Raw genomic sequence first — 11,024 nt, forward strand, 5'->3', positions numbered from 1 at the left:
CATAATAAGGTGTAGACCAGAGTAACCATATTGTAATTAAAAAAAAGAAAAAGTGAAATGGCATGAATAAGGCGTAGACCAGAGTCATTATTTTGTAATTCAGAGTAAAGTTTTTGTCTTCTGCAATTGTGCTGAAATTTTCTCCCACAGGATAAACTTTTTGTAATATAGTTGCAAACAATTAATCTAGCAGTAATAATGTCTGGATGGTTGCTTGTTTATGCAAGTATGCAAAGTGCATGCATTTTACATATGCTATAGAATTGAAATTCAACATTTCATTGTCAAATTAAGCATAAATTAATGCATAACTAGTAAGAAGTAAAGATGCAGAAGAACAGCAGAGTTCTGTTCTGTGCTACAGGAACAAGATAAGCAATTTATGAAGTTAAGAACACACATCCTCCCTTAAAGGAGTAGTTCACTTTCAGAACAAAAATTTACAGATAATGTACTCACCCCATTATCATCCAAGATGTTCATGTCTTTCTTTCTTCAGTCGTAAGGAAATTGTTTTTTGAGTAAAACATTTCAGGATTTCTCTCCATATAATGGACTTCTATGGTGCCCCTGAGTTTGAACTTCCAAAATGCAGCTTCAAATGGCTCTAAATGCTCACAGCCGAGGAAAGAAGGGTCTTATCTAGCAAAACGATTGTTATTTTCTAAAAAAAATTACAATTTATATACTTTTTAACCTCAAATGCTCGTCTTGTCTAGCTCGGCAAGACGAGCGTTTGAGATTAAGAAGTATAGAAGTTGTAAATGTTTTTAGAAAATAACCCATCGTTTCACTAGATAAGACGCTTCTTTCTCGACTGGGATCATTTAGAGCCCTTTGAAGCTGCATTTAAACTGCTTTTCGGAAGTTCAAACTCAGGGGCACCATAGAAGTCCATTATATGAAAACACCATTTCTTCACAACTGAAGAAAGACATGAACATCTTGGATGACAAGGGGATGAGTACATTTTCTGTAAAATTTTGTTCTGAAAGTGAACTACTACTTTAATGCTTTTTATATCCCTGTTAAATTATCCGTAGAGCTGGAAAGAGCTGACACTGTTGAAATAAGTGGTTATAAAACAGTGGCCCAAGCCTAGAAACATGCGCATCAAACGGAAGATGCCTATCTACATGTTTGCGCAATTCTTCCCTTTGGCCAAAATGTGTTGAAACCATAAAAATGTGGTCTAAAGGCGGTGCTTAAAGTAACAATGATAAATCATCCCACCAACCCTTTATGTAATTAAATCACGGGGTCAGCTTGTGCAACCACATGCTTAAAAAGTCGAATAAATTGTTGAGACGCCCCCTTCTCTCCACGACCATAGAAGGTGAAATATCTACTTCTGTGCAGTAAACTGCTTGTTGAAAAGGTAAGGGACATGCATTTGAAAGACGGTTTAGTGAATTGCATGCATTTCTGTTGCCATTCTGTTATCGTTGAACAATTAATGCATAAACTTGATCTTATTAGTGAATGTTCACGCAGCGTTCTTGATATTTCAGTGACCCGTAATGGGGCGTTTCCCGTTGTGGCAGTGATCTCGATTAGCCGAAGTGCACTGAATTAGTTATTATTCGAAGTCTGTGCATGCTTAACTTTAACCTTGCACGCTCTGCACAAGCATTGCACGTTGTTAATCATTACTGACACTAAGTTAATGTCGCAACCACTTGCATGCGTGGTTAGAAACCTAAAACATAGTGCTAACAAGTATTGACATTGACCGAGCATTTACATGCTTCCCGTCCAGACCAGAATGGCTCAGCAACCGCTTCTGTCGCTGCCCGAGTTCAAGAACGTTTCCACGGGTTCTTTGGTGGTGAAGGAGCCGCTGAATTTCTGGGGAGGAGCGAGAGTAAAGCCCAAGGACACAAAGAACTCTGAACCTGTATACGAACCTGCAACTGGTATGGTTTTCTTTAACTGTAATAAATGGCTTTTATTTTACGTGCAGTTTTGTTGTTGTTTTACTTTTAACTCATGCGCATTTCCGCTTTGACATCATATGATCAACCAGACAGCTGATCAAGTAATAATAATAATGTTCATTTTATATTACGCATAAATAAAGTATAAACAAGTATGATAAACTAACACACATAAAATGAAAATAATATACATACTAGTGGTATATCATAATAATAATAATAATAATAATAATAATGAAGCCCATAGATAAAAAGGAATATAAAAACAAACGAACTTGGTGTAAAGCAGGAGCAGTTGGTTTCGAGGCATCCATGTCCAATTGATGTCAGCTAGTACAGCACAAAATATCTTAATTCGCCTGCTATGCTGTAAAAACATGTAGGCAAGTTTTTTAGTAGGGGGGAGGGTTACTTAAGATGAGCGTCCTCAAGATAAGACAAAATGAGGCAAACGTTCAATGAAACTCTTTAAGTAATTTCAGGATGTTTCCTATCATTTTAAACGATCAGAATGTATCTATGACAAAGGATTCTAAAAAAATGGCTTCTTCTAAACAAAAAGTGTTCCTGAGCCGTTTGCCCCAGGTTAGGGTTAAGTTGACCCGAGTTAGTGGGTAAGATCATGAACCATCTAACTGCATTTGATTCAAACCCATGTTAAATTTAAAAGATAATTTGCCTCTTTTAAAAATTAATTTAATATTCAAATGTCCTTTAACAAATCGTTGTATTTCTTTCTTTCAGTCTTTAATTGTTTGCATTTCTGAAACACTATGAGCACCAACATTGTAACCTTCACAAAAACGGATTAATCAGGGAGTTTGTAGCGTAAAATTAAATAAAAACTGAATTAGAAAGAAGGAATAAATGTCACTGAAACCAATAAACCTTTTAGTCAAAAGATCTTTGGCATGGTAGCTTTTCTGCAATGTCGAACAGACCATTAAAGACTACAGGTGGAAAGATATGTTTGATTGTAAGGTCATGAAAAGCATCTCCTGGTTCTGAGAGAAGGATTTGGTGCACTTGTTTGCTATCCCTATCAAATAAACTACAAATAATATGTATATACTGTATATGATAAACTAAACCAGTTGTGTGGTATCACATTAAAATACCAGTTTATACTTATACTTATAAGAAATAAGGTAAGATAAGTTAAGTAAAAAAATCCTGGCTCAATTTACTCTTACAGCATTTGGCTAACTTTGCCTCATAAAAAAAGCTAACTTACTAATTCAGGTTAATATTTGGCTAAATGATTTGTTTTTTTTTAGGTTGTTAAATCACCTTTATGCATAAATATTTTTAGACCTGGATAAATTTGCTTCTATTTAACAGCCATTACATTACATTAAGCCAAAAACTGTTTTCTTCCTATGTGTTTCTCCTTTCACAGTCTGTCAAAAATTATGTCTTTTTCCAAAATACATGGTAACATGACAGTAAAAGTGCACAGTTGCCAAAATCCAGGGGGTGGGTCAACTAACCGACTGGCTCAACCTACCCCACTCCCTCCTACTACCTGTATGCTTTGTTGTGTATTTGCTTGAATCCTGTCACTGTAAACTGCCTGTCAGTCATCTTGTCACAGTTAATGTCCTCATATACACACTCTGCATTTCATACAGCACTCAACTATTTGTGCTATTGTACTGAATAGAAAAGGAGCACATTGATCTGACAGAAATTCTAATGGATTCCACTACAAATACCATTACCAACCATCAATGTTTAACCATTAAAACCATTAAAAATGTTTTCTGTAGTGTGTTTTGTGACATAATCCATTAGGATTTAGTGATTTTAACAAGCTACCAATAGAAGGCAACCAATTACCAGTAGAAACCCACAAGGTCCATTACAGTTTCCATTAAAACCAATACAAGTCCCTTTATAACCAGTATAACCATTACAAATTTACCAATTTTGTGATGGTGTCTATTGTTTTTTTTTCAGCAGGAGTGGGCCATTTAATTAATATTGCGCTATTGCATCTTTATTAAATTTAACAAACACCAACAAATGCTGACTGAACATGTTTATGCGAAAGCAGATGTTGACACGGGTAACGCACTGATCCAACAAAACCCAACAAACGTGTTGACATTTGTCTGTGTCGTGGGAATTGGAATTTAATTAAGATTCAATGCCCTAGTTCACTGAGTTATTAATTAACCATAAACACCCTGCAGTCTATTGCCTCACACCACAATAGTCAAATATAGGAAAACAACTTTGAAACCAGTAAGTTGAGTCTAAATCTGAAAATCTCCCAATAGAACTCTTTTAATTTACTATTGAAACCTAACAAAAAGATGGACTCACAAATGACCCTTTCTTCCAGAAACATGTTCAATGCATGTACTTCACCCTGTGTTCTGTTCCTAGGTCGTGTTCTGTGTGAAATGATTCCCTGTGGAGAGGAGGAGGTAGATGCGGCCATTAAAAGTGCTCATTCTGCATACCTAAAATGGAGCAAATTATCAGGAATGGAGAGGGCCCGGATCATGCTGGAGGCTGCCAGAATTATTAGGGTAAATGCATGTAGTACTTGTTGATCAATGGTATATGCAGAATTTATTTTCTTTAAAAAATGTTCAAGTGCAAGTGTAAAACTACATTACCTATGATTCTGCAGGGAAATTATGTCAAAATGTTGGTTATTAGTTGGATTCTACCAGTTAGCAAACTGCGTTTTCTGCATGCAGGAGCGCAGAGATGAAATTGCGAGAGCAGAAGTGGCCAACAACGGCAAATCAATCACTGAGGCTGAGATGGATATTGACGTTGCTTGGCAAACTATTGAGTACTATGCTGGCATTGCCCCCACTTTGTCAGGTAGGCTTGAATACTGGTTAATCAACTTGACATTGCAAAACAAGGGAATTTTTATGCATCATATCCAAAAATGGTCTTTATATACTTAGGCCAGCATATACAGCTTCCAGGAGGATCTTTTGCCTATACCCGAAGGGAGCCACTGGGAGTGTGTGTTGGCATTGGAGCTTGGAACTACCCATTCCAGGTAGCTACTTGGAAGTCAGCCCCAGCTATGGCCTGTGGTAAGAAAAGACTGCTTTACATATCTGTAATTTGTTGCCAGATTTTGTTGGTTCATTTTTTTTTTTCTTGTTCCCTGAAACATCTTCTCCTCTTAGGCAATGCTATGGTGTTTAAACCATCTCCCATGACCCCAGTGACAGCAGTCATATTGGCAGAGATCTACAAAGAGGCAGGTGTCCCAGATGGACTCTTTAATGTGGTACAAGGAGGAGCAGAGACTGGAGGACTGCTGTGTCACCATCCCATGGTGGCCAAAGTGTCCTTCACTGGCAGTGTTCCCACTGGAAAGAAGGTATAGCATGAAAACAAATTTAAACCAAAGAAAATTCTTTGTTCTTTGAAAATTCTTTTTAGCTATTCATGTAATCTTATTCTGTGACAACTTAGTTACATTATGTAATGTTTCTTTTGTAAGCTGTAAATGTTGGGCCTTTTTTTAGAAAACAAAAAGGATTCTATTTACAGAAGTCTGTAGCTACTGTAAGCTTCGAGTACAAACATTGAGCACACATCTTTCTAATACATAGTCCAACACCATTTTCAAAGCCCATATACACTAAGGTTTTTTTTAAATACTTGCTGGTATGTAAATGTAGTATTTTATTTTATTTTTTACATTCCAGCACTGCTGTTCAGAAGTTTGGGATCTGTAAGACTTGTAATGTTTTTAAAGAAGTCTCTTTGCTCATCAAAGCTGCATTTATTTGATCAAAAATACAGAAAAAAATCTGTAATATTGTGAAATGTTATTACAATATAAAACAATGGTTTCTAATTGAATATACTTTAAAATATAATGTATTCCTATGATGCAAAGCCTTCAGAAATCATTCTAATATGCTGGTTTATCATTGGAATTTTCTATGCTGGCAACAGCTGTACTGCCAAATTTGTTTTTGGATGAATAAAAAGTTTAAACAAAACTGCATTTATTCAAAATAGAAAACTTTTTATTCTTCAAAGAATCCTAAAAAAAAAAAGTATCTCAGGTTTAAAAAAACATTACTGTTTCCAGCAGTGATAATAATCAGCATATTTGAATGATTTCTGAAGGATCATTTGACACTAAATACTGGAGTAATAATGCTATAAAATTCAACTTTGATCACACAAATAAATTAGCTTTTAATGTAAATTAAAACCGATATAGTAGGAAGGTATGCATATGTATTTAAAATGTCTTTTTGATGTAATGTGGGGCCATTTCAGGTTATGGAAATGGCAGCCAAAGGTGTGAAGCAGGTGACTCTGGAGCTTGGAGGAAAGTCACCACTGATCATCTTTAAGGACTGTGAACTGGAGAATGCCATTAAAGGGGCCCTCATGGCCAACTTCCTCACCCAGGGACAGGTGTGTAAAAACAAACAAAAACATTTGTGTTTCAGCCAGACACTTTTTACAGACAAAAGGCCATTTGCTCATTTGTTTATTTGCAATTTCAAAGCGTGTCTGTTTTTTGGTGTCAATGAAAGTGAGTGCATTGCATATTACTGGCTTCCCTAGATGCTTTTAGATGACCTAGATGGGGTTCAAACACACAATCCTCAGCTTTCAGCATTTCATTAGTGTGCTGCTTCACCAGTGTAGCACTTTAATTCCTGTAAATTTGAACACATTTCTAGGAGACGTAGCTTCTGTATAAATAAACCAAACCTGCAAAGGATGACAGTACTGTAACTGCTGAATTTTTATTTTTTCCCCCAGGTGTGTTGCAATGGGACACGAGTGTTTGTACAGAGGGAAATTATGCCACAGTTCTTGGAGGCAGTGGTGAAGAGGACCAAGGCCATCACTGTTGGGGATCCCTTGTGTGAAAAGACACGCATGGGTGCCCTCATCACTAAACCCCACATGGAAAAAGTACTGGGCTTCATCAAGCAAGCAAAAGAACAGGTACTACAGTACAGTGTTTTGAAGTCAACATGAAATTAATTTGTATTGTAAATGCATGTTATAAATCTTATTGTGAATGATTTGTCCATATGTTTTTGCACATTAAGTTTTATTTCTGACCTTGTATTGTTTAATTAAAATCTCATAACTCTTATGGTAAAAATGACCAATCATTTCGTCCGCCTAAACCACCCCCACCTCCACAGTAGACTGGATGCTTGCATTTTAGCAACACCCACATCTCAAAATCCAGTCCACAAATGATGCATTAAACCAAGTCCCTATCCTACTTTTTATTCTTTTCTGAAAATCTGTTCTCAAATATACCTCACAGGAGGTGTCTATATCTGTTTTATCACAACTTAAATTTCTTTATACCACTGTTTGTTCAAATAGTGTTCATGTAGTTTATCATTGTTGTTTAAGGGTGCCAAGGTTTTATGTGGAGGAGAACGATTTGTTCCCAGTGATCCCAAACTGAAAGATGGATACTTTCTGTCCCCATGTGTGCTGGGTGAGAAAACCATATTACCTTCATATTGCAATTTGTTCACTTCCAGAACAAAAAATGACAGATAATGTCTCAACTCCTTGTCATCCAAGATGTTCATGTCTTTCTTTCCTCAGTCATAAAGGAATTGTTTTTTGAGGAAAACATTTCAAGATTTTTCTCCATAAAGTTTGAATTTCCAAATTGCAGCTTATATGCGGCTTCAAATGATCCCAAATGCAGTTGTAAATGATCCCAGCCAAGGAAGAAGGGTCTTATCCAGCAAAATGATCCGTTATTTCGTTTTTAAAAATTACTATTTATATACTTTTTAACCTCAAAGATCATCTTGTCTAGCTCTGCAGTTATCGAAAAACTGCCATCTTATGTTCTCCCTCAACTTCAAAAAGCATTTCAAAATCATCCTACATCGCTGCAGAAGTACCGACCCAGTATTTGCAAAATGAAAATGCAAACAAGATCAAACACCCTTAACAAAAAGGTAAAACAGCGATGTAGGATGATTTCGAAGTTGAGGGAGAAAATTAGATGGGAGTTTTTCGACATACCCTAACTGTCTTGAACCGGAAAAAACAAGCAGAGCAAGACAAGACATGTGTTTTAGGTTAAAGTATCTAAATTGTAATTAAAATAAATAAATAACCGATCATTTCACTAGATAATACCCTTCTTCCTTAGCTGGGATCGTCTGAAGTGCATTTAAACTGCATTTTGGAAGTTCAAACTCAGGCCACCATAGAAATCCACTATACTGAGAAAAAATTCTGAAATGTTTTCTTCAAAAATCATGATTTCTTTACGACTGAAGAAAGAAAGACATGAACATCTTGAAAGTGACAAGGGGGTGAGTACATTATTTGTACATTTTTGTTCTGGAATGAACTTCTCTTTTAATGGATGCTTAATGAGCTCGATTTAGAGCCACCTTTTATTTTTCTGTACTTACTTTTACTGCATTGTGCACACAGATAACTGCAGGGATGATATGACCTGTGTAAAGGAGGAGATCTTTGGCCCTGTGATGTCTGTTCTGCCTTTTGACACAGAGGAGGAAGTTCTTCAAAGAGCCAACAACACAACCTTTGGATTGGCATCTGGAGTCTTCACCAGGTGACTCCACCAAACAGCAATATAATAGAAGGATAATGTATCCGCTTCGCGTCGGGCTGCTGATACGTCTGTCGGGCTTTATTCTGTGATGATAACTGGCTGGATGTACATTATATTATCCCACTTATTACATGGCTGTTTGCCACAAAAGTAAATAATTAGACACAAAACATTGATCTGAGTTGACATATTTGAATGCAAAGCTTCCGCGAAGAAAGCCGTTGCTAGCATGCGATACGCTGCAGTCTTATTACACAACATTTCATCACATAAATTATTATAGCGATAAAAGATATTTATTTAAAACAAAAATGTTTCAGATCTTACCAGTTTGTTATTACCTGTGTTATTAGTTTTTACCGGTTGTTAGTAGAGGAATAACATGACTGACCAATCAGAATCAAGTATTCCACAGAGCCGTGTAATATAATATAATATAATATAATATAGGGCTGTCACTAACAATTATTTTGGTGTTGAGTAATCAGTCGATTATTCTGACGATTAATCGAGTAATCAGATTTTTTTTTTTTTTTTTTTTTTTGAGGTAAGCAAACAATAGCCGTTAAAATGACTTAAAATACATATAATAGCAATGGGGCAATAATTATTTCAAGTAAAGTATCAAAAGCAAGTAATCGTATGGTTTTATTGAACAAAACTGTTAAAATACATAAAGTATTACAAACAGAACTAACGTACATTATGCATTAAATGCCTGCAGATGGCGCCAATGGCTTGACGATTGTTTTTATGCTTTACTGCACGATCTAATCCTTGTGTGACCAAATAAATACTGACTAAACAACATTTAATTCAAATTTCCAATAAATCTTTAATACTTGCCAATTTCCTTATGACAGAAATGCTACAGACTGTCATTTCTTGAATATGTGGACCTGCTGTCAGAGAGTTACGTTCTCATGCAGCCTGTCTGCTTTTTTTGTTTCATGCAGATGTTTTATGTAGTATAGTTTCACAAATCTAAACGTAGACCGTTCTGTTTTTGCTTCAGAGTTTAAATTATCTCATTTAAACAGAAACTGTTCATGCTGCATGTATGCAGCATTTTTGTTTGCACTATGATTACAGTGAAGCGGTTGCCTCTAATTTTAAATGAAAAGAGCACAGGCAAAGCCTTGGTTTGTTTATACGAAGATATTTCTTTTGTTTGTATTTAATTGATTTAGGATTTGTTTTAACATTTCTGTTGAGTTTTGTTATTTGACATTTCAATTTCACAAATAAATGTGCAGTATTCTGTCTGAGAGATAATAGAAGGACATCTTTTAATTTAGAATTAGTCTTAAATTTAAATTAAAAAACAATCATGAGAAAATCGTATGAAAAAAAAAATCATAAATCATACTGCATAGTGAGTTGAGTCAATCTTTGATAGCATGTTTGCAGTTTCATTTAAAATTAATTTAGTATTATTATTATTAAATAATTTAAAACAGTTTTACTACCTGAAAGGAATTACTATCATAATACTTTTCTAGTAACTAAATCAGTTAACTACAAAAATTATTAAAAATACTATTGAAATGGTTTATTTCTATGAATCATAGATTTTTTTTTTCTACTGAATAAACCCAGTAAACTGCCTTCCCTAATATTAGATTTAACATTCTCCTGTCCTTTTTTTTTTTTTTTTTTTTTTTTCTCTCTTTATAGGGATATAGCTCGTGCTCACAGGGTTGCTGAAAACCTTCAGGCAGGAACGTGCTACATCAACAACTACAATGTTGGCCCCGTGGAAGTTCCATTTGGAGGCTACAAGATGTCAGGTACTCCAAACTTATCATTTCATGAGTGATCATTGGAGTCATATACAGGAAAAACTAAACCTAAATCTATTCTGCCAAGTGTTTTAGTAAAGTATATTTCATAAAACTAGATCTAACATATTATTATCCTCTTCTTTTAGGTTTTGGAAGGGAGAATGGACAAGTGACCATTGAGTACTACTCTCAGCTCAAGACGGTTGTGGTGGAAATGGGAGATGTGGAAGACTACTTTTAGACTATTGTGGGGTTAACCACCAACATTCCTGATAGCAATATGATTTCCAAGTTCTTAAATGTAAAGCTCCATATGAAGTTTGCAGAGTAGCATATTAAAAATAAGTTTTCTAACTAACACTCCTTTACTTGAAATGTAGACAAAATTACAATGTCATTGCTTTGACAGTCTATGTGTCTGTCTCAGATTTCCAAATTGTTTTGGTATGATATTACTAACGTAAGAACACTAGAACAGACTTAACTGTTAACTATATCAGTTTTTTCAGTTCTATGAAATATTTCATGGTTCAAAATGCTCATTAGCTCATTAAAAGCAAGTGCCTTCTATTACAGTTATACTTCACAAATGTACAGTATGATAGTTGCCTGGTGTTATACTTGTTTGGTTTTCCTTACTATACTCGACACCATGAAGAATTTGTATTAGACTGGTGGTTGACAAGTTTGTTGTATTTCAAATAAAAGTACCTTGAGCAAAAA

At 35.3% G+C, this 11,024-nt stretch overlaps 1 protein-coding gene across 1 annotated transcript; it reads left to right on the top strand.

Moving 5' to 3' along the window:
- Positions 1-1,241: 1,241 nt before the first annotated feature.
- Positions 1,242-11,024, top strand: aldh9a1a.1 (aldehyde dehydrogenase 9 family, member A1a, tandem duplicate 1). Its single transcript, XM_073818878.1, has 12 exons — positions 1,242-1,378; positions 1,760-1,916; positions 4,329-4,474; positions 4,649-4,778; positions 4,868-5,002; positions 5,099-5,295; positions 6,213-6,353; positions 6,708-6,896; positions 7,323-7,410; positions 8,376-8,517; positions 10,195-10,307; positions 10,448-11,024. The coding sequence occupies exons 2-12, from the start codon at positions 1,766-1,768 to the stop codon at positions 10,540-10,542; spliced, it is 1,527 nt and encodes a 508-aa protein (XP_073674979.1). The 5' UTR covers positions 1,242-1,378; positions 1,760-1,765; the 3' UTR covers positions 10,543-11,024.

Source organism: Garra rufa, chromosome 15 (genome assembly GCF_049309525.1).
Source record: "Garra rufa chromosome 15, GarRuf1.0, whole genome shotgun sequence".
Lineage (NCBI taxonomy): Eukaryota > Metazoa > Chordata > Actinopteri > Cypriniformes > Cyprinidae > Garra > Garra rufa.